Here is a 26,097-nt window from a genome sequence, read left to right as displayed (position 1 = left end):
TTGTGATTTGCATATCACTTTATTTACCTGCAATGTAATTCTCATAAATCACAAGCTTTACATAACATACATAGCAAGTTTACTAGGTTTCTAACCTTTGGTTTAAATATGACTACAAGATCACAGGTCATTCCTGCTGACATTGGTCCTGGTGGAGTAAACCTATAATAAAGAACAAAACAATAATCATACTCATAGTAAATTATAATAGACAATTTGGGAATAAAATATCTTTTAATGTGAAAGGTGTCATGAACTGGGAGTACCAATAGCACAAAAATGCTCCGTATTACAAGAAGCTCTGTGGAAAGGCAATCTAAAGCAAACTCAATCCCAATACAGAATTCCAAGGCAAAGTCAAAAACAGAGCAAAAGGTTAAAAAAATTCAAATATGTCACAATAAGCACATGGCACAGGAAAAAGTACAGAACTTTTTACAGGGTGAACAGCAGTCCCTGGTGGTGATTGGCAGGTGGCTGTACCTCTGAGGGGACCACCCACAAAAATATGGGACATAACCAAGGCATTAATATGTTAACAAAATGAAAAAGAATGCAACAATATTAATGTAAGCAAAAGAATCAAAAATTAACAAAAAGAACATAAAACAAAGATTTGAACCATAGCCAGAAGAGGAACCCCTGGCTGAGGCATGGAAGAAAGTAAGTAAATGACCATGCATATTTCTTAAAGCGGTACATGGAGTTATGAAGTGGAATGAAATGTTATCTCTTATTACACTATAGATTTACAACTCACTGAAAAATTAAAAGACATGCTTTTGTCCTACTGAAGAAAATTAAATGTTAATATTATGTTAATATTATTTTAAACTTTGTTGTCCTATTTAATAAACCATATATAAAAAATACATGTTAAACAATTTGGTATTTCACTTCTAACTGGCACTTTTACATTTCCTCAATCAAAATGTAAATTCAGACACTGAATCTTGATGATCTGTTGTGACGACCCCTATTGGGAGCAGCCACAAAAAGAATAAGGCGAAGATTATCATTCACACTTTGGAAAGCCAAGTGTTTCTTGCTGTCCCACAGTCTTGTAATTTTGGTGGTGAGCTTTCTGAAAGGATCTACTCAAGCTGTGAGCAGCAAAAGGTCTGTTTGTTTCAATTTTTATCTAAGTTTGGAAGTACTACAGTAATCCCTCCTCGATCACGGGGGTTGCGTTCCAGAACCCTCCGCGATAGGTGAAAATCTGCGAAGTAGAAACCATATGTTTCTATGGTTATTTTTATATATTTTAAGCCCTTATAAATTCTCCCACACTGTTAACATTATTAGAGCCCTCTAGACATTAAAAATAACACCCTTTAGTCAAAAGTTTAAACTGTGCTCCATTACAAGACAGAGATGACAGTTCTTTCTCACAATTAAAAGAATGCAAACATATCTTCCTCTTCAAAGAATGTGTGTCAGGAGCAGAGAATGTCACAGAGAGAGAGAGAGAGAGAGAGCGAGCGAGAGAAAAGCAAACAATCAAAAAATCAATACGTGCTTTTGGGCTTTAAAGTATGCCAAAGCACCGCGATAAAGCGGCATTTTTAAGAGGAGCGTCCGTATCCTCTAGGCAAACAGCCTCTGTGCAAGCAGCCCCTCTGCTCACACCCCCTCCATCAGGCAGAGAGAGTGAGAGAGACAGAGAAAAGCAAACAATCAAGCACCGCGCGGGAAGCATATCGTATATCATTGAGGAGTTTTATTTAATACGTAATACATGCTCTAATTGGGTAGCTTCTAAGCCATCCGCCAATAGCGTCCCTTGTATGAAATAAACTGAGGAAGCATGTAACATAAATTAAAAGACCCATTGTCCACAGAAATCCGCAAACCAGTGAAAAATCTGTGATACATATTTAGATATACTTACATTTAAAATCCGCGATGGAGTGAAGCCGCGAAAGTCGAAGCGAGATATAGCGATGGATCACTGTATATATTTATTGTGCTTAATTTTAATCATGGTAGATAAAGGAAGACAGTTATTAGCAAAGTTGTTATAGAGTGCTACTTTTAGTTATTTTATCTACTAATTTTTTTTTCACTTCAGTCCCTGTAATCTGGATGCGGCTTATATTCTACCTTGGAGGATTCAGTACAGTGTAGAATTCTAATTGCAGTGTACAATGGGTTCTACAGGGAAAGTACCAGTTGAGTTACTGTACCCCAAAACTAATCTTCCTTTAATCAACTGTACAATTTTTATTAGAGCAGTAAACACAAGTGATGCAAACAAGAAAATGCAAAGGTATTCAGATGAGGCAGAAAAAGCAACGCTATCTCACCGCATTCCTCTTCCAACCATAATCTTACCAAATGTGCACATTTTATATAATAAACTGGATGAATTACAAGCTGATTTCAATGTGACTACAGAGACAGCTGCATCAGTGATGTAGAGTTTATGATTGACAGCTTAGGTTTTGAGCACTGGAGAGAATGAATTAAGACAGTGGTGGAGTCTGTCTGTATGTAAGTAAATGATACTACAAAAAATTAAGTTTTTCTTTTTTTTTTTATGGGATCTGACACTCTGTGGTAACTCATCATTTATGAGTGGGTCAGAGAAAACATTATATGTGGATGTAGCATTTAGGTATCTTACTTTTTTCAAATGTACAAACCAATCACATAGCATGAAGTGTGTCATAAGTTATATAAAAGCCTGAATGTTAAATATTGCGTAACAGCAAAAAGTTTATAACTATTCACTTGCAAGATAAAAAGTTTTATTTCTTAATTGATATTGTGGATTATATTTCTTCCACAATGTGTTATTCCTAAGTTGCTCTGTATGCACACTTCAGTTAATTCAAAATGCCTCAGTAAAAATCTTTAAAAATCTTTACTGGAAGTAGAAAATAATTCCTGTTCTTAAGTCTTCATGCTGGCTTCAAGTTAAGCTTAGCACCTATTTCATAATTCTTCTTACATAATTAATCATTTTTGGCATTACTTACCCAACTGAACTCATTATTACATACAAACCAGATCTTTCTTAAAAGTCTCCAGTTCCCAGTTTACTATAGATTGCAAGGATTAATTAAACAACAATGGTAAATAATGCCTTTAGTTAAAGAACTTCAAAGCTGTGGAATGATCCGTCAACTTTTAAAAGAAATCACCCTTTTGGACTTAGCTTTTAAACCCAGGCTGAAGACTCACTACTTTAGTCTAGCATACACTGATTGTGCTTACTGCATTTTTGTTCTTTAGTCTTTTTGAAAAATACATAAGCAATAAAATAACTATAAGCTGTTACTAACCCTTTTCTGTTTTGTTTCTCGTTTTGGTATCCTGCTCTCACCCTTGGTGCTACTGCATAAACTCCTAAGATGTTTTCCTGCTCATGGGAAAGATATCAAATGTACTGGGAGCCTTGGACTCCAATGATGAAAGGAATTTCTCTTTTTTTTTTAGACTGCTCTTTACAAACTTATACTGTACAATATAGGAGAGAAGGTGGACAACCAGTTTGCCTTGGTTTTCATAACTGTGGCTGTGTGTGACTTTATTTTATGACTTTGCATTATAACCAGCCATTGACCCCCTCAGAAGTTAATTTTCTCTAAGATCATGCTGCCTGTAGTTTTAGTTTTCATCTCATCAATTATCAAGTAATCATATGTTGATGATAATATTAATGGATTTGTACTACTAGGACCCTTTCATATTAAGGAGTTTGGAAGTGCTTTTTTTAACTGTGTGATAAGATCTGTGCATTAAGTAATTTGTAAAATATGTAACTGTATTTTACCTATAAACAGTACACAGTGAAAAGTGATATACTGCGTAACATACTGAATTCAACTGAAACTATTCATCTGCTTAATACCATCCACACCCACCTTCTTGCAAGACATTAGTTAAAAGATTCAATTTGTACATTAACTTGGTAGGGTGGTGATGGGTGGCTGATTCCATTTAACAAACAGAATTGAAATGCTCAAAGTAAAACATTACCTGACAACAACAGGATCTCCTCAAGGGTGTGCTCTTTTACTTCTATATTATTATATTATTATTTTCACAAATGGTTGATGTAATAATTTGAAAATAGTTTTACCTTAAAATTGGTTGATGTGATTGTAAGCCTACTTAATGAGAATGATAAAAGTCATGGTCCACATGGAAGAAATGCAAGTTTTTCTGACAACTTAATGTTACAAAAACTAAATAACTGATTGATTTTACAATAAAAATCATTTAATCATAACAAAATATCATCAAAAGCCAGACCATAGAAATTGAAAGCTATAAATATCTTGGAACAAGCAGACTCAAAACTGACTTTCAATTAACACACTGAAGCAGTCTGCAAAAACACACCTCTGTTGTGTGAGCAAGTGGAGACTTTTTAGCTTGAATTCTAACATTAAATCAATATTTTATAAATCTTACTTTCAATTCCCATTACACTTGTGTTCTGCTAGTTTGATTTGGAAATCTCATCATTAGCAACAAGGACAGAATAGATCAAACTGCAAAATTGAGTAAAATAAGCAAAATAATAAGGTCCCAATATTCAAATCTGATTGACCCATATAACAAGAAAGTACTGCTGGAAGCAGAGTGCATCCTGTCAGATAGAACTCACCCACTATATTCATAAATTCAGTTGCTGCCATCAGGCTATAGGTTTATGTTTCAAAGGATAAAAAGTAATTAGTTCAAATACACCTTAATTCCAACTGCTTTTAATCTTCTAAACAGGTTTTACATTAATAAACATTTACAATCTTAATTTGTAGACTGAACATTTTTTAGTTTTGTCATTCATTGGTCGAGACTTCATTTTGGTTAAATGTTTACATGTTTATGCTTTCAGCTCTGGGGACATCAGACTGTAGGTCAGTTTGTACAGCTTTATCATCTATACTAATAAAAGGCAAAGCCCTCACTGACTGACTGACTGACTGATCACTAATTCTCCAACTTCCCGTTTAGGTAGAAGGCTGAAATTTGGCAGGCTTATTCCTTACAGCTCACTTACAAAAGTTGGGCAGGTTTCATTTCGAAATTCTACACGTAATGGTCATAACTGGAAGCTATTTTTCTCCATATACTGTAATGGAGTTGAGCTGGATGGCCGTAGTGGGCGGAGTTTCATGTGACATCATCACGCCTCCCACGTAATCATGTGAACTGACTATCAACGCAGTATGTAGAAAACCAGGAAGAGCTCAAAAAAGTGCTGAACAAAACATACATTATATAATTGAGAAGGCAGCGAAACAATAAGAAGTGAGCGACTGACATATACAAACATATTCATGAGTGCTGCTACTTCGGAAACAAAGCACGGTGTAACGCTAAAGTTTAAATTAAGTTCATAGACAGGCTGCCGCTGGCGTTTGTTTCATTTCGAAATTCTACACGTAACGGTCATAACGGTCGACAAAATCCGCCATGTTGAACTTTCTTATACAGTAATCCCTCGCTATATCGCGATTTGACTTTTGCGGTTTCGCTCTATCGCGGATTTTATATGAAAGCATAACTAAATATATAACGCAGATTTTTCGCTGCTTCGCGGTTCTGGACAATGTGTCTTTTACTTCCTGTACATGCTTCCTCAGTTGGTTTGCCCAGTTGATTTCATACAAGGGACGCTATTGGCGGATGACTGAGAAGCTAACCAATCAGAGCACGCAGTTAAGTTCCTGCCTGCTGAATGCAGTGTTAACCAGGAAGTCTCGTCTCACTCATTCAGCATCAACGTGTTTCGCTGTGTAAAGAGTTGTGCTCTTTTGTGTTTATCTTTGTGCATAGTCAAGCCCTTCATTATGGCTCCAAAACGATCTGCTACTGCTTCAGGGGCCGTGCCCAAGCGCAAACGGAAGATGTTAATGATTGCCAAAAGGTAAACGTTTTGGATTTGTTGAAGGCTACGATTCTTTTATTTAAAAAGTAGGAAAGGAATATAAGATATACGGCCGCAGTGTCCTTTTAACCAGGGTGCAAAACAAGTTGTAAGTGGATGTAATAAGGCAGTAGTCTGGATGGAATCTGCTTTAGGGATTTGGATTGAAGACTGCCAGAAGAAGAACAACGGCAGTGCTACACAATCGCCTGAAGTGGCTCCTTTAAGGGCTGTAACGCTCTCCTTTGTTGTGCAGTAAAATAAAACTCATTGTTATCGGACAAGTCATCGTGTCATTGTTGGTGAGTAACCATAATTAATTTTCTACTTATAGTGCTTAGTACATGTACGTACGTTTAGTGTCACAGTACACACATTTACTGTATACTATTTTTCTTGTATTGTACGTATTTATTGCTGGTGGCATGTCTATCGTAATGGCTGTAACATATGTGATATCGGAGACACTCAATATCTTTAAAATAATATTTAGGTTTTACTGTATATAAACAGTGTGTTTAAATACATAATTTCAATGAATCTTACCTAATATCTAAGAGAATACAAAGGGATTATGCTGTATAACTCTGCGGGGAATATTTATAAACAGTGTGGGAGAGTTTATAAGGGCTTAAAATATATAAAAATAACCATAGAAACATATGGTTTCTACTTCGCGGATTTTCACCTATCGCGGGGGGGTCTGGAACGCAACCCCCGCGATCGAGGAGGGATTACTGTATATGGCCCCATCTTCATGAAATTTGGTAGGCGGCTTCCCTGCGCTAACCAAAACCGATGTACATACTTATTTCGGTGGTATGATGCCACTGTCGGCCGTCATATTGAATTTTCCAAACATCACTAATTCTCCAACTTCCTGTGTAGGTAGAAGGCTGAAATGTGGCAGGCTCATTCCTTACAGCTTACTTACAAAAGTTAAGCAGGTTTCATTTCAAAATTCTACGCGTAACGGTCATAACGGTCAACAACGTCCGCCATGTTGAACTTTCTTATTCAAGGCCCCATCTTCACGAAATTTGGTAGCTGGCTTCACTGCGCTAACCAAAACCGATGTACATACTTATTTCGGTGGTATGATGCCACTGTCGGCCGCCATATTGAATTTTCCAAACATCACTAATTCTCCAAGTTCCCGTGTAGGTAGAAGGCTGAAATTTGGCAGGCTCATTCCTTACAGCTTCCTTACAAAAGTTTAGCAGATTTTATTTCGAAATTCTACACGTAATGGTCATAACTGGAAGCTATTTTTCTCCATTTTCTGTAATGGAGTTGAGCTCGAAAGCCGTGGGGGTGGAGTTTCGTGTGACATCATCATACCTCCTACGTAATCACGTGAACTGGCTGTCAACGCAGTACGTAGAAAACCAGGAAGAGCTCCAAAAAGCGCTGAAGAAAACATACATTATATAATTGAGAAGGCAGCGAAACAATAAGAAGCGAGCGAGTGACATTTAGAAAAATATTCATGAGTGCTGCTACTTCGGAAACAAAGCATGGTGTAAACCTAAAGTTTAAATTAAGTTCACTGACAGGCTGCCATTGGCGTTTGTCATGCCCACGGGTAATGCGGGATACAAGTTTAATGAGAGGACGCAGGATATAAACGAGAGTTTTGATTACTTTGTAACTAAGTTAAAATTGCAGGTGAGGGACTGTGCTTATGCAAATTCCGAGAGACTGTGTTTGTGGGGGATTGACAGTTAAGGCGGGTGGGGGAGTCACGTCATCATCTCCCCTCCCATTCACGTCATTTCGCTCTGAGCTGAGCTCCACAGCTAACGCAGTGTAATACGGAAGCGAGTTTGTGACGCTGCCACCAAATACTCACAGAAAAATCCACAAGTTAATACACATGCTGTGTCTACAGTTTCTCCACACTGAATCCTCCAGGCACTACTTACAAAAGGTTACATTGACAATCGTGTTACGTTATTTTTAAAATGTTTCCTTTTCTTAGCACAAGCACAGCTGAGAAGCTTTGATGCATGTACTCCATAAAACGTTAAAAAATCACGCATTTAATCACACTTTGCATTACAAACAAAGAGGAACTTCTGTCAATGCGTGATTTCCTGGTACACCGATTACATTGATCAGTGCTTCCCGTTTCATTTTACCCTCGCACCCCCTTGGTTTGAGAAGAAGTATGAAAAAATATGAGGTTAACACAGAAAAACAGATCCCCAATTGAAGCTTTATGAATAATCGATTCGCCATCAATAATTGTTTTGGTAAAGCCATACTCAGTGTAATCCTCCTTGCATTTTATAATTTTTCCGCCACTAGCCATGATTAAATGAACGGTAAAAAAGTAAGAGCGAAGCGAGGGTGACTTATTCAGGCAGGCAGGCAACGGCTCAATAGCTCAAATTTGGATATAAGTGGGTTCTATTTAGTCGCCAGAAATATCTTTGTTAGGAATGGAAGTTGAATTTAGTCTTTAAATTTCTATGGTAAAGAAAAAGTTATGCAATGATGACTAAATTTAACTATATAAAGTCAAAACTTTTATATATAAAGTCAAAACTTGATTATATAAAGTCACTGTTGGAATATATAAAGTCAAAACCTGAGTATATAAAGACGGCGTTGGAATATTTCTGAATATATAAAGTCAAAACTTCAATATATAAAGTCAGCGTAGGAATATACAAAGTCAGCGCTGGAATATCCATCCGTTTCCCAACCCGTTGAATCCGACCACAGGATCATGGGGATCTGCTGGAGCCAATCCCAGCCAACACTGGGCGCAAAGGCAGGAACCAATCCTGGGCAGGGCACATGCATCATTTTCAAAACATTAACCGAACAGTGTTTTTTTAATTTATTTTTCTGAATACGCTTTTGTTAACTAAGTTCAGTTCACAGTCGTTTCAATCAACAGATTTTGACTTTCACTTTCAGTTTATATACTCCGATGTTGACTTTATATAATCAGGAATGACTTTATAAATTCCGACGCTGACTTTATATATTCAGGTTTTGACTTTATATATTCCAGCGCTGACTTTATGTATACCGACACTGACTTTATATATTCAAGTATTGACTTTATATATTCCGACAGTGACTTTATATATTCAAGTTTTGACGTTATATTCGGGAATGAGTTTATATATTCAAGTTTTGACTTTATATATTCTGACGCCGACTTTATATATTCATAAAATCAATGTATTTGTCTGTTTGGCACCCCATAGTATATGTGTGTGTGTATATATGAACACATGTTTATATATATATATATATATATATATATATATATATATATATATATATATATATATATATATATATATATACTAATAAAAGGCAAAGCCCTCACTCACTCACTCACTCACTCACTCACTCACTCATCACTAATTCTCCAACTTCCCGTGTGGGTGGAAGGCTGAAATTTGGCAGGTTCATTCCTTACAGCTTCCTTACAAAAGTTGGGCAGGTTTTATATCGAAATTCTACGCGTAATGGTCATAACTGGAAGCAGTTTTCTCCATTTACTGTAATGGAGATGAGCTTCAACGCCGTGGGGGAGTTTCGTGTGACATCATCACGCCTCCCACGTAATCACGCAGTACATAGAAAACCAGGAAGACCTAAAAAGCGCTGAAGAAAACATGCATTATATAATTGAGAAGGCAGCGAAACAATAAGAAGCGGCGAGTGACATATACAACCATATTTATGAGTTCTGCTACTTCGGAAACAAAGCACGATGTAAACCTACACTTTAAATTAAGTTCATAGACAGGCTGCCGCTGGCGTTTGTAATTTAGTGCCTGCCCATATAAGGCCGTCCGTCCGCGGCAATCCAATAGCAAACTCCACTAAATATTCACGGGTTAAGGACTGTGCTTATGCAGAGGAAGATGAGATGGTCAGGGTGGTGTTTGGTACAAACTCAGCGAAACTGCGAGAGAAAGTTTTAAGTGCCAGGACTAAGGTAACATTAAATACAGCCATGGACATAGCACGAGATGGCACCAGCACAGCTGGGAAACTTCGATGCATGTACACCGAGCGGCTCACGTGAACTGGCGCGTGCACAGATAAAAGCAACAGTTCCAAAGAGCTGAACAAAACCGAATTACACAATTGAAAAGGCAGCAAAAATATGAAGCGTCTGATACATACAAGCATATTCATAAATCCAAAACAAAGCACACGTTGGAAAAAGTCAATGTCCCGCTAAAGGAAGACAGTGTAAAAAACCGTGCATGCAGTGTGTCAGGTCTCAGATAAAGAAGAAGACGAGCTGTTTATTGATGCAGTAAGAAACGAATCGATGAATGAAACCTGTCATCTTTACAGCGATTGACAAACACGGAATGTAACTTGAACACAACACATCCTACAAATACGAACCTGATTGAAAGAAATAATGATAATCAAATCCTTGATGACAGCAACACTCAGTAACACTCACAAAACAAATACTGTATATTGACAGTCATGTTACGTTATTTTTAAAATGTTCCCTTTTCTTTTCTAGCTTTTTAACACACTACTTCTCGCTGCGATCGCGGGTATATATATATGTATATATATATACCCGATCTACATACTCGAATAATGGATACTTTATTAGCCATCAATGATTGTTTTGGTAAAGCCATACTCAGTGTATTCATTAGATGAGCGGTAAAAAGTAAGAGCGAGGGAGGATGACTTATTGAGGCATGCAGGCTGTAGTGCGCGTCAACTCTATCTGAATTGCGATCACATTTGAAAAAATATATCTTTTCAAGTTCTATTTAGTCCATATGTGTCAAACTCAAGGGCAGGGCCACATCCGCCCGGCGTGTAATTATATCCGGCCCGAGATCATTTTATATACTGTATTATTGTTATTAAAGCCGGGTATATGAAGCGCTGGTAACACAATAAACTACAGATCCCATAATGCAGCGCTTCAGCTGCCTTGCCGAACCGCGTTCATCAAGTCTAGCTTATGATGCTGCAAGTTATTGCGAAGCTAGCTCACACGATGCTGAAGAGAAAAGTTGATTCTGAAAATAGAGCCTTTAAAACCGATGGGAGGCTGAGTATATGTTTACTGAACCCGTGTGTCTCATTTGTGGAGCTAATGTGGCTGTAATTACAGAATTTAATCTAAGGCGGCACTATGAGACAAAACATCAGGTTAACCTGAATGCAATGCAGAAGATACAGAAAGCAGCATAATTAAATAAGAATCTGACACTTCAGCGGACGTTTTAACCCGTGCACAATCACAAAGTGATTTCAAGTGAAGCTGCTTTTATGGGAGACACAAATGCACCAGTGCACCTTGCCTCACTTTCCCTGTTGCCAAGTAATGTTAAACCAAGTCGTCACTACGGTGTTCCCAAATCGCACTTTGCTGATAAACTGGCGCACTGAGTTTGCACGGCGCTTTGGTGACTTTGAAGAACAAAAAGTCCGTCTACATGCGGCTCGAACCTTGTGCATGTTTGGTAGCACATATCTGTGTGAGAAGCTCTTCTCAGTGATAAAGACTAACAAAACAGCACACAGGAGTCGCCTCACTGATGAGCACCTGCAATCCATCCTGAGAATCTCCACAACACAGAACCTCACACCAAACATAAACGAACCTGTGGCCAAAAAAAGATGCCAGGCGTCCAGCTCTAAAATGACATATGAGCAAAGACAACTGAATGATTTGATTTGTTATTGCTGAAAAGAACACATTTCATTTATATTTCTAGGTTTTGTTATGCAGCATGTTCATATTTGAATTTGTATAATTTTGACAGGATATATTTTTATGGAGAGCAAAATCTTTTGGGATATTTAAAATCTAAGTTTATTTTTATATAAAATTACATAAGAGTAAAGAAATTTGAATGTTTGTTCTTTTAAGTTTACTTTATTTCTAACTTGTATAATTTAGACAGGATATATTTTTATGGAGAGCAAAATATTATAAGTTGTTTAAGGTTTGAGTTGATTTATTCACGAATAATATTCCTGTCTGTTTTATCATTCCTACCAAAGATATTTCTGTCGACTAAATAAAAATTCCTTCTATTTAAAATTTAAATAGAACTTGAACAAATACGATTGCAGACTTGCACATAAGAGCGGGAGTTATCCGTTTTAACAAGCAGCGTATTGCACTGATACGAAATAGCTGTGTGTGTATATATGTAGATATGTATGTATATGTATGTGTGTGTGTATATGTATGTGTATATATGTAGATATATATATATGTATATATATGTGTATATGTATAGATATGTATATATATATATGTTTATGTATGTGTGTGTAAATATATATATATATATATGACAACAACACTCATCACTCACAACAGTGACAAAACAATTACATTGACAATCATGTTACGTTATTTTCAAAATGTTTCCTTTTCTTTTCATTGCTTCTTTAACACACTACTTCTCCGCTGAAGCCTTGGTATTTTACTAGTATGTATATATATATATATATATATATATATATATATATATATATATATATATATATATATATATATATATATATGCCAGCAACACTCATGACAATGACAAAACAATTTCATTGTCAATCATGTTACGTTATTATTAAAATGTTTCCTTTTCTTTTTACTTCTCCGCTGCCAAGCGCAGGTATTTTGCTATATAGATAGATAGATAGATAGATAGATAGATAGATAGATAGATAGATAGATAGATAGATATGAGAACAACACTCATATCAATGACAAAACAATTACATTAACAATCATTTTACGTTATTTTTAAAATTTTTCTTTATCATAACTTCTTCAACACACTACTTCTCCGCTGCGAAGCGCGGGTAATTCTGCTAGTATAAAATATTTAAATTATTGTTGATCTCAGACCTTTTAACAGCTCCTCCTAGTGTGTGTGAATACTTTTTTCTTGGTTCTATGTATACTACAATGTTATGTTTAGTACAATAATATACTGCAGATATGTTATTATATGTACATATAGTCAATGATATTAAATAAAATATATGTTGATTAAACATTGGTTCAAAACAGCCACTATAAAACAAAAGTTACAACTAAAATTTTAAAAAGCAAATTATACTTACTGGACAGAGATGAAGTCTTGAAGATGTTCACTAATGCCGAGTAGCTTGCAAAAATTGATTGAGTAGGACACATTAGTCAATAAGATTTTCTTTTTATAGGATTTTCCAACCTCAAAGTCCTGTAACATAAAATGAAACACATTTATTTTATAATAACTTCTGTAGTCATGTAAAATTTCATAGATATTCAAACAATTGCATGGTCTTTATAAGCAATTTTCAACAAGTGGGTTCTCAAAGAGAGGATATTTCTGCTTAGTTAGCTCTTAATATTAATGATTTTGAAGGGGGTTGGACATCATTTTACAGCACTGCTGTAATTATCATGATGCTGTTTGCCTGTACTATTCCCAAAAATGCAATCAAATTACCTTTCTTTCATTTCATGAGAAAGCAGTATGGTAATAAGAATGTAAAAAAAATGCAAAGATTTGATCCTGAAAAATCAGTGCTCAATGTGAACATTTTTATAATACTTTTTTCATTATTACTTCAATAAAATTGTCTGCATTAAGCTTGAGATGAACTGGATATGCATACTAGTGCTGATTATAAAAGACTCCAAATAATTAAAGAAACTAAATTATTAGGTTTATATGAGTGGCAGTAAGCATCGGACCATCAAATTATACTTTAGCTATCTATCGAGCACAAGATGTACTATATAATATTGTATGATTTCTGAAGAGGGCAAAACCAACTTGCCTAGCTCAGTCTACCTATGGGTTTGCTAATACCAAAGGATCCTATACCAAGAAAGTTTTATTTTCTCCAGAAACACTGTTGCCTAAAGATTTTCAATTTCTCTCATTTGTTGTAGACTAGTTGGGCCATATATTATTTACATCTTCTGTAAGAATGATTTGTATTACATTTTAGCTGAAGTCTATAGACATATCTTTTACTATGTATTATCCTTTTTTGTATATGCTTACATTTTCAGCCTGTTTCAGTCATGAAGAGCTGTATAAGAATTAAAGTAAAAGAATTATGTATGGCTTCAGTTTGACAACTGAATCAACCTCAGCTATTGATGTCTCAAGCAGTATTACTTACATTCACTGCTTTTCGGTTTTCTCTGATCCAGAAAATTCCTTCAGATTTAGTCATTTATGTTAATTTTGCATAATTAAAAGAAAATATGCTAAATCCAAAAAAATATGCTGAAGCCATTATTAAATTTAGGCACCACATCATACCAGTCAAAAACGGATAGACAGATAATGGTGAGTGAGTGTAATAGTCTCATAATATTGTGATTTATTTATTTTGGGTCAATGCAATATTGTCTACAGGGTCTTAGACACGTGTCACCAAAACCAAAAATAACTGTTTGATATTGTGATTTATAAACCTAATTATGTTTATTTTAACTGGAGCAAGGACAGTTCTTTCAGGCAGGGACCTTAGAGAAGATATAATGTTTGCAGATAATGAAAGAATGTACTATATTGGGGTCTAAGAAGGTTTATATAGCATACTAGCAAAATACCCGCGCTTCGCAGCGAAGAAGATTGTGTGTTAAAGAAGTAATGAAAAAGAAAAGGAAACATTTTGAAAATAACGTTATATGATTGTCAATGTAAGTGTTTTGTCACTGTTATGAGTGTTGCTGTCATATATGTGTGTGTATATATATATATATACACACACACATATAAACATATATATACATATACACATATACATATATACATATACAAATATATATAAATATATACAAACACACACACACATACATCCACATATATATATATATATACAGTATATATATACATATCTACATATATACACATACACAAACATATATATATACACATACATATACACATATACATATATACATACATACCTATATATATATATATATATATATATACACACATATATACACATATATACTGTGGAGCCGACCCGGACACAGACAGGCGGACATGTTGTTCTTCACCACCACACGTATTTATTATATACAATATTTACAAATAATGGTCAGTTCAATGTGCACAAACCCCAACACACAGTCCTGGCCTCACAAATGCCTCTCTTCGGGCCGCCTTCACACTCCTCACGTGCCTTGTCCTGCTTCCACCCGACTCCAGCTCTGAATGAAGGGAGACAGCCGATTTTATACGCTCCCGGATGAGCTCCACGTGGTTCCCGGCATTCCCTCGTTGGCTACGCCCCAGCGTGGCGGAAGTGCCGGATGTTCCCCCGGCAGCTCTCCGGGTATCCATCTAAATCTTCCCCCCCAGCACTTCCTGGTGTGGCGGACGTGCTGAGGTCACAAGTTCTCAAGGCATTGGGGCGCCTCCTGGCGGTGACCACGGGCCCCTACAGGGTGGGGCTTCCATGCCCTGAACCCGTGGCCCACAAAGCAACCAGGAAGGTGGCCCCCACGTGATCCCAGATGGGCACACGCCCACTTCCAGTCCTCCAAGGCGTCCCGGCCGGGTCGTCGCCCCTGGCATCCGCGACAATATATACATAAAGTGGAACCTCGGTTTGCGAGCATAATTCGTTCCGGAAACGTGCTCGCAATCCAAAGCACTCGTATATCAAAGTGAATTTCCCCATAAGAAATAATGGAAACTCAGATTATTCGTTCCACGACCCAAAACTATTCATATAAAAATGATTAATACAAAATATAAAGTAATATACATAATAAAAATTAACCTGCACTTTACCTTTAAAAAGAATCATGGCTGGTGTGAGTTTCAAACTCATATGGGATTCCACCCAACGGGACGACACACTGAAGAGCGTCTCAAAGCAATCGCAGTCTCCCAGCGCTGTAGCAGTTTGCCGTATAAGCGCATCCAAAAAGATCGCAGACATGCTATAAGCGCTTGTCATCAATGGGTCATACAAGGAACATTATAAAGATCCCGCTACAATAAATAACAGCGCTGTTGCTGTTTCAAGCTGAATAAAGCTGGTGTTAAAGTACTGAGATTCAGCTTCGTGTTTTGGGGAGCAAGATGGGGACTCGCACTTCACAGCGCACATACACACAGCCACAATGCTGTAGTAAACAGTATATGCTCGTACGAATGTTGACTATATGAGTGAGGCACACAGACTCAGCCGGAGAATAGGAGACGCGCTGGGCGAGCGAGAGAGAGAGAGAGAGCGCTGGGCGAGCATGCGAGCGAGATAAGGAGAGAGAGACAAGAACCATCAGCTCAGTTGTGATCACATGACGCTCAGCAGACAAAGTGTATTCATACTACTCGTATTGCAAGACATTGCTCGTTTATCAAGTCAAAATTTATTAAAAATTTTTGCTCGTCTTGCAAAACACTCGTAAACCAAGTTACTCATAAACCAAGGTTCCACTGTACATATATACATACAGTATTCTACATATATTCACACATACATATATATATATATATATAGACACACATACACCCCCTTTGGGGTCCGAGCAGCTGTTGCTGGGCGTGCCAGAATTCATCGAGGAAGAAAACAGAATAACATTATTTGTACAAATTCTTAAATTTATCTATCCATTCCTAACTAATTAAATGGGCAGGCTATTTCGTATCAGTGCAATACGCTGCTTGTTAAAACGAATGACTTCCGCTCTTACATGCACGTAGAAGACTAAATTCAACTTACATTCCTACCAAAGATATTTCTGTCGACTGAATAGAACCTACTTATATCCAAATAGAACTTGAAAAGATATATTTTTTCGAATCTGAGTGCGCATTTTAGATCGACTTAACACACACTACATCAAGCCCCGTGCTATTGTGCTCTGGCCTGCCTGCCTCAATAAGTCACCGTCGCTTCGCTCTTATTTTTTTACAGTTCATTTAATCATGGGCCTCTCTCTACAGTTTTGTTTATTTTCGGGTTGTAATGTTCATTAAATTTACGTATAATCTGGTCCATTGGCGGACCATGCATCTCATACCTAGGCCTTCAGTACTGCTCAGTCTTAATCAAGCTGCCCCTCAAAAACTAAATTTATGGTTATAAAAACCATCTTAATATGCAGAAATACAGTATAAAGAGCAGCTGCATAGATAGATAACTCCTGTAGCCACAATAAATGCCTTTATTGAATAGACAAAACAGGGGTGAACAAGTTCCTTTCTACTGCAGCCACGGCCGCAACACACATAAAAAACATCAATAATAACTCATAAACTTGTAATATTATTTTGGAAATTCGCAACATTTTACTGACCAAAAATTTGGATTATTTGTAAACAAAATCCATCCTCCTCTCTTTCCTCAAAAACAGTTCAATCACTCTGTTGTACGGATTATCTGTGCGCCTCAGTTCCATCAAAAAGTCCCTTTCTATCGCCATCGAAGCTAAAGCTGAAAATCGAACCTGCGGCTTCTATCCAATCAATGGGTGTGAATACGGTGACGTCGCCGTACGCCTGCTAGAGGGCCGTACTGACACCAACTCAAAATCTGATTGATTGAAGCAACAGGTTAATTGGCATTTATTCTGTGTTAGAGTGCCTGCACAACGGATTGTAAAGTCCTCTCTGCCTGGCAACAAATGATGGCTGAAATGTGATTCGTTAAATGTTTTAATACAAAAGTACATGCCTAGAAGCAGCACAACCATCGGAAAAGCTATGAAAGGAAGCGGACAGACTATTTGGAATTATTTAATAAGTATTCATGGACAAAATATAATTAACATCAGTTTGTGATTCAGATATTTTTACTTATGAATATGCTAAGCACAGTTCTTCACCCGCGAATATTTACCTTATATGGGCAGGCACTCAATTACGTGGGAGGCGTGATGACGCGAGACGCAACTCCGCCTCCCACGGCCATCGAGCTGCAGTCTATTACAGTATATGGACGAAAAAATAGGTTCCAGTTATGATCATTACGCGTAGAATTTCGAAATGAAACCTGCACAACTTTTGTAAGTAAGCTGTAAGGAATGAGCCTGCCAAATTTCAGCCTTCTACCTACACGGGACGTTGGAGAATTAGTGATGAGTGAGTGAGTCAGTCAGTCAGTCAGTGAGTGAGTGAGTCAGTGAGGGTTTTGCCTTTTATTAGTATAGATTCAAATAGATAAGTTGGTAGTCATCCATACCTGGTATTGATCACAAATAGCTCACTGAATGTGCTGAAAGCGCAGGTATTTAAGGACTTTCAAGATGTATCAAATCAGAAGGCTCTGTGCCATGAATCATGCCTCCGCTCCTATTGAATGGACTACAATCTTCACTCTAAACACCCCCCACTAAAAAACCGAATCATGACTGCACTGTTTTAATGACTTCTCTCCTGCTCTATTTGTATGCATAAATAATTACACTAAAATGAATTGTATGAGCAGAAGGTGCAAATTAAAAATATACTTTCTTTTTGTACTATGTTCTTTTGACTTTGTTTCTCTTGTAATAATATTTTTGCAATGGCTACTAAAAGATGAGGATATGCACAGGTTAAAAAAATGAGCTGCATTTCTAAAAAGACACAACATGTAGGTCAACTGTAATAAATAAGTGAACCTACTCTCTTTTAACGCTTATCCCAGAGTGATGTTTAAATCATGAATGAATGTTGATTGGTGTGCAGATGTTGTATTTTGAGCGTTAGGTCTTGTTTGGTATAAAACTTTATCATGAGTAAGAAGTTAGTATGCAGTAAAAACAGTGTATTTCTATACAGAACCAGAGAAGTGAACACCTGCAAGCAAGTTCACTAGTCTCTTTCAAATGAGTCTTTGGCTTAACTTTAAATATTTTACGGCACACTAATACCAATCCTGCCATTTTGGCAATCCATTTGCTTCAATTTTTAAGTCGGTTTTCCAGTAATATGATATATGTTTAATTTTATAAGTATTGTGGGGAGAACGTTGCAACAGGTTGTGTGTATATATTAAGGTTTGATGTTTTGTGAACAATTACTCATTTATAAATTTTTATTTGCTTTAATTGTTCTATTTTAGAATTTTTTATTATTGGGTTGATGGAATTTGAATGGTCATTTTGAGGCTTGGTATTAGCTTTCAGGTTCTAACTCACAAAGAAGAGTGCTATGTCAAATCTCATTGTTTCCAAAGTACATAGTGCTTGGGAGAATTATGGATTTTGTCACTTATGGCCCAGAAGTATCTATATAACATCTTCACTAACACTCAGCATATTATTTTGATGTCCTTTTTTTTTATGAGATTCTCTTGTAGGGTAACACCAGTATAAGTGAGACCCATGTGAGCAGCGGCATAATTGTTCTGCACTGTCATCAAGAGTAATTTTATTCTTTTGGAGCTAACAAAGACACAGTCAATGAACAATAAACAGGCTAAAGTTCACAATACCAAGAGGGATTTAAAATACAGAAACCACTAAGCACAGGTTTGTTTTTTATTTTTTGAGAAAAACTCAACAATATGGAAACCAGTTCTACCAGGTTAAATACCATGACTAACACCACATGAACTGATGCAAATCACATGCCCAACACCAACTGCCGTTGCTAAACAGAAAATGGTGATAAGATAGAAATGGAAAAAAAAAAACAACACACAACTAAATTTGTTGAGTTTATATAATGAAGAGATGAATGCACTAATTGACAAGAAGAAATTAAAACCATATAATGCACATGTCAAAACTAGAGAAGTTAAATTGATTATAAAAAAAATCAAAAATGACTAAATAAGGAGGTTTTATTAGGCATGTTTTTGATTTAGCATGGACTGCTAGATAATGATGGGCACCGTGGGGATATTACATTACATTATTACTTAGCGGAAAACATACGTTTTATTTTCTTATAAGGCAGTCTGTGAACTGCAACTTCACCTTCATGACCTTTTAGCTGTAAGTCATGCACAGTGTGTTATTTACTTTCTATTCCTGTAAATCCCTTGAACAACCCTTGCAGGTTGGTTGGGATTTGGGAGCCGGAAAAAATAAAAACACTTAAAATGTTTCATTATAATTTCTCAGCAAGTTTTTCCTCAGATGCAACAAATTGACCATGCAGAGCACATGTTTATTTGAATAGTTTCTGACTAGGGTAGGCAAGTGGGTTTGAAAAAAGTAAATGTTTTTTTGGGGGGTGGGGTCCCAATCTCCGCTATTGCAGGGGTCCCCATGAATTTTGTGCAATTTCTATGACCACAGACCCAGCTTGACTCACTGAAAAGTCATAGAGATCAAGCTGCAGCAGTGCAGTGTCAGCCAAGAAAAAATGTGGTATGACCTCTGCCCACAGTATTTCATGCTCAAATTGCTGCGTTATGAGCTTGGCTAGCAAAGATGACCAGAAGATGGAGATAATGATGCATCATTAATTACTTAATTTAATCACATAATGTACTATTATAGGTCTCTTGCTAACAACTCAAGGACTACACTGAGTTCATATACATTTCAGAAAGTAATAATGTTTTATACCTTCCCTGAACACTTTCATTTATTATCACAGTGGAAAAAAAAATCTTTAAAAATGGCAAAATTTTTTTAGAAACCTCTCAATAGGATGAATAATATAGAAAAGTAGAGGGCTTTGCTCGCCAACCCCCTGGCCTGTGCTACGCGCCAGCCACTTCACATCTCTGCCACTTGCGTATGTGGATTTCACTTTCATCAAACCAACAAATCTTTTCATTCTCACGGATAGGCCTCTTCATTGAGAAGAAACACTACTTTTCCCTGATGTGTCCAACTTAAAGTTTAAAGCCAAACAATATCTACATACTTCTGTTATATCACCTATTTGTATATGTTAGATTTCTTTTCACTGTTCCATTATTTAACCGAGTAATAATTTCCGTGTGTTAGCGCTAATGCACTCTTTACTACCGTGTTTCCCCAAAAATAAGACCTAGCATGATTTTCAGACTGCTCTGTAATATAAAAACCTAAAAGGTTTTTTGTTGGGAGTTTTTCCTTGTCTTCTCAGAGAGTCAAGGCTGGGGGGCTGTCAAAAGGCAGGGCCTGTTAAAGCCCATTGCGGCACTTCCTGTGTGATTTTGGGCTATACAAAAATAAATAAACTGTATAAGCCCTACCCCAAAAATAAGCCTTAGTCAAGATCATCATCTGAAAAGTAAGGCGCCTAAGGCCAGGTTTATACTTAACATGGTGCGACAAGTGTGCCCGAAACATCCATTAAATTCTGGGGACACCTTGCCACAATATCGCTGAAAAATATGTTTAATGATTACATCCATCAATTCAAGGATGTGCCCATTCCAGAAGTATCGGCGCAAGACAGAAACAAAATCCATGGATGGGGCATCAGCTCACCGCAGGGTGAACACAAGCACACACATACACTTATGTCATTGTAGCTTCACCAAATCCCCAAACCTTCATGTCTTTGGGTGGAAAAAGGAGCACACTGTGGAAACCCACCAGGAAAACCTGCAAACTTCAGGCAGGGAACACCAGTGACGAGACTCCCTGTGAGACAGCAGCGCTACCACTCAGCCACCATGCCACCCTCACATGTGTAACTATTAACAGTATTCATTATTTAAACAAGGTTAATGATTTATCTGTACAATTTAATATATATAATGCATTTCATCATGAAAGTGATATCAAGTATAAATCTAAGGATTCTAAATATACAGAGAGCAGGAATATCATAAATTTAATGTGTTCTGTGAGGCAATTTATTGCTGCTTGCCACTGCTGTCCATTCAGGAGGAAGCCCCAGTGATTAACAACTGGGTCGGTTTTAAGATGATGTTTACAAAGGACTACATTAATGATAAAGTAAACTACGGGTTAAAGTGGACATTTCAAGTTTAAAGACGAAATCTCTACTTTAATCACAAAATAGACATTTTCATTATGTTCTTATTTTTTTTCTCTATGGCTCAAATACGCTGCCGTACATTCTGATGGTATTATGAAGGTGCAAAAAAAAAAAAAAACGGCACAGAAGATGGTATGCGAGACTTTTAAAATATATTGTGTCATTACTTTGGGGAATATACAACGCTTGAATATAAAAGCAACATAAATGCATTTGTATGTCGTCATTTTGCTTCACCACATCGAACCATTCATCAAACATCGAAATACGCACATCGATCCTGCAGGATCCTAAAAGCGGCTGGAGTAGCAAGAAATTCAGGCTGGAATTCAGGGTTTAAATGTGGAGAGTTATGACGATATATACCAGAAGAGAATGACATGACTGTATTTGGATAAATGTACATTGTTGTACATGAATTAATAGAACATATCCACTGAAAATAAGCCCTAGTGCATCTTTTGGAGCAAAAATAAACCTGGTCTTATTTTCGGGGAAACACGGTATCAGTTTATTGAGACTTTCAAATTTTACTACTTTCATAATTTCTAACCTGCTCTGACATTTGTATTACGCCAACGTTTCTGAACCTCTTTACGACGTTCTACTTTATCCTCTACTCTTTGTCTTTTATTTCTGACCCTGCTCGGAGCTGAGAGAATAGGAACTGTGTCTAACAATGGCATTCACATGAATGAGAAGTGATTAGACCGTGGGCGTGGTTGTAAATGGTTGACAGGAGTGCGGGACTTGTCAAAATCTCTTGGAAAAAAGTCTTGTCTCTCTGGACCTAAAATTATCTCTCTCGGGAGCTGAATTTATCTCTGAGAAAGTCTAGTCCAAGGATTTCCTTTTATAATAGAGAGGCAATCCTAGGTAATTAATATCTATAGTATTTTAATGACACATCAATTCATCAGCAACAGATTAGAACTGGGCAGTTCGGTTGATCGAATCAGTTGACCAGTATACTGTATTATTTACTAATTACCTACGGGATTTATGATTTGTGTGAACAAAATGTAAGATGCTTACACATGTAGTAAACTTCTAGGAATATGCATCTGCCACTAAGGCAAATTAAGCAATGCCTGCAGTGCTACTTTCTGAAACCTGCTCACAGTTGTAGCAATAGTAGGGATTTAAGTGACATTATCTTCGTTGATGCTTATATTTCCCCCTCTGTAAATATGGACTCAGCAACAGAAATGATTCACTCTATCAACCACACAATATTTCGACCCTGCAGTTATATAATATGTGGTGGTTTAAACCATGTGTCTTTGGAAAGAACAATGAAAATCTTCAATCAGTTTGTGTTATGTTCAATTAGTGGATATAACAAAGTGGACCTGTAAACTTAAGGGAGCTCTGAGCATATCGCAGCACGATATAATCCATTTTATTCAAATCTACAACTTTGTTATTAGATGGCAACCTGTTGCCACCAGGATTGTCAAGACGTGGAGCTTAGAGGCTGAAATGGCTCTAAATTAATGCTTCCAAATGATAAACTAGAAAGTGATGTGAAAGTCACATGGGGATAATATTGAGGAACTCATTCACTGTATCACAGACTGTATTAACTTCTGTATCAACATTGTCATACTCTCAGAGACAGTAAGTTGCTTTCCAAACAACAAGCACTGGGTTACTAAGGAGCTAAAAAGTCTCTTGAATGAGAAAAAGAGAGAATTCAAATCAGGCAACAAAGGGGTTCTGAAGGGGGAAGAAAAGCTAAGTGAAAGAAAAGATGCTTACAAAGCTAAAACATAAAACAAACTGACCAGAAATAACATGAAAGATGTATGGAATGGACTGGGTATATTACCGGACTCAAGCAATTCAGGGCTTAGATGCTAGAAGATGATGTGGACAAAATTAAAGCCCTGAACCAATTTTATATAAGATTTCCCCACCCAATACCATCCCTACTACATTCCCAACTATAACTACTTCAACTGCAATGGCCAATGACAAGTGCAGCTCTGACCATCAGAATGGGCTATCCATAACTACTCACCAGGTGAGAAGATAACTGAAAAAGCAACACTCAGGAAAAGCCATGAGAACCAGATAGAAAAAGTCCTCAAGTTCTTAAGACATATGCCTACCAATTCTGTGGTATTCTCTGTCAACTGTTCAGCCTATCATTAAGGCTGCAAAAACTACAGCTGCTGTGGAAAGGATCCTGTATCATTCCTGTTCCAAAGAAGGTAGGTGTCTGTTTAGGGAGTGGATGTAAAGGTGGTGCACTACTACAAGTACTTGGGGGTCCACATCAATGACAGGCTGGAATGGTCTCAGAACACAGAGGAACTATATATGAAAGGGCAAAGCAAATTCATTTTCTTAGAAGATTGCATTCTTTAAATGTGAGTAGTGAAATCCATATCTTCTATAGGTCTGTGATGGCCAGCAACATTTTTTATACCATAGTGTGCTGGGCTGGTAAAATCACTTCAAGAGATGCCCACTGAATGATCAAGCTAATTAAAAAGGCAGACTCAGTTATGGGATTCATGCTCAACCTCCTGAAGGTAGTATCGAAGGAGAGAATGAAAACAAAACCAACTGCCATTATGAACAATGCTGCATAAACTATCTCTCACACTAAGTACATTCAGCCAATGAAATATTCAGCAGAAGTGTGTGTAGAAACTTCCTTATACCAGAGCAATATGCCTGCCTTATGCCTCACTGTGACTGTAACTGCCAAGTCAGAAGTTATCTTTCATTTTAGTCATTCTTATGTGTGTTCAGACCACAGAGTTTGTGTATGTGTACAAGGGGAAAACCCAAAAATTCCTAGAATTTGTCAATAGCGCAAGGATTGGGTGTAGTTATCAACAATACTACTATATGTATGACAACTGTCTTGTTAATCAGTCTGGCAAATGGCATTGTGCGTTGATTGAGTGCTGATTTTTGTCATTTATTCTACAACTGTAAATGTTAGTTTGCAGATTTTATCTACAAGTTGAAAAAAGCACATCAGGTCATATCAAACATCCAGAAAATGATGGTTGTCTTTTTCAACATTTACAGACTTGCTAGTAAATATTTTTCTCATGAACAGACTACTCTGTTAATAAGCAACATTACACTGAACTGTTTGACACCTTCTGTATTGTTCAGATCTCACTCCCTGTGACTTTTTTTTGTTCCCAAAATTAAAATTGATTCTTGAAGGAAGATGATTTGCTACTGTGTTAAAAATCCAGGAAGAAATCACAGGAGGCTCTAGACACTGTAACAAAAGATGAATACAGGAAATGTTTCTATGGAGGGAGGAATCACTGTATATCTCTAGGGGAGTATTTTAACACTGACTAAAAGGAACTGCAGCAAATTGTATAATATATTTATTTGAACAATTCCATGAATTTTTGAATGCCCCTTAACTCCTTCGTTGGCACCCCTCAACCAAACAAGAACCACCCACAATTGCCTGTGAAATAACTTGAAACTGACAAAAGTAGCACTCATCATTGCTTATTTCATACTTTACAAAAATCAAACTTTACTATACAGTTTTGACTCAAAAGAATATTTCAAATCTCTTTATTATGTAAAAAAATCTTGGGGATGAGACGAGACTTACTCAGTGAGACGATACACGTGACTTTCTCAGAAAGACACTTTCGCGCCCCGCAAGACTAGATTTTGTGCCAAGAGATTTAACCACGCCCGGGGCCGGAAAAAGACAAGGAGTATTAAATTTAATTTTATATTCTATAATACAGCAACATTCTCTAATATCTGTCCCATTATCAATCCACCCCATACATAATAAAGTTTTATAATGGATCCATCTAAGACCCGTAATAAATTCATTTCTAAAAAAAATCAGGTCAGACCATAGTCCCAAAAAAAATTGTTATAACCTTATTAGGGTGATTGTAATTATAAAATAGGGATTAAAGAAAAGAATAATGGGGTTTCATTAATTTACTGCCCTTTACTGCTTAACATCAGGGTCTTAAAAAATATTAATCAACCTTTTGGATTTCTTAAAAAAAAATTAAGATTAGGCATATCATTTTAGGATTATAACCGTCTTAAATTATCTCCGATCTCTACTGACTTAACTTCAGGGCTACCTATTTACTGACTTTAAGGTTAGTATTTTGGGCAAGGGGTAGGCAATGTAATTAATTCGGGTAATAGGCATTATTGGGGAAGTCTGAAAATGTCCCCTCCAATGTACCAAAAATTGGAATGCCAATTGCGGACTTAATTTCTGATATTTAGTCAATGTGGCTGGTAACTGAGTATAAGGTTAGAGATAATGGAAGTAGGAAAATTTTAAAGACTCAAAAAAAATTATAGTAAAGATCA

The 26,097-nt window shown here is 36.8% G+C and overlaps 1 protein-coding gene across 1 annotated transcript in view; it reads right to left on the bottom strand.

The window, feature by feature from the left end:
• Positions 1-26,097, bottom strand: part of cfap74 (cilia and flagella associated protein 74) — a 495,984-nt gene that overhangs the window by 347,485 nt on the left and 122,402 nt on the right. Inside the window, exons 8-9 of the mRNA XM_039755043.1 lie at positions 12,980-13,138; positions 96-162 (exon numbers count right to left, since the gene is read on the bottom strand). Of these exons, the coding sequence (XP_039610977.1) occupies positions 96-162; positions 12,980-13,138 (226 nt within the window). The remainder of the gene's footprint in view (positions 1-95; positions 163-12,979; positions 13,139-26,097) is intronic.

Source organism: Polypterus senegalus, chromosome 6 (genome assembly GCF_016835505.1).
Source record: "Polypterus senegalus isolate Bchr_013 chromosome 6, ASM1683550v1, whole genome shotgun sequence".
Classification (NCBI taxonomy): domain Eukaryota; kingdom Metazoa; phylum Chordata; class Cladistia; order Polypteriformes; family Polypteridae; genus Polypterus; species Polypterus senegalus.
Note: the sequence above shows the minus strand (reverse complement) of the source record. Positions and strands in the feature narration are given on the sequence as shown.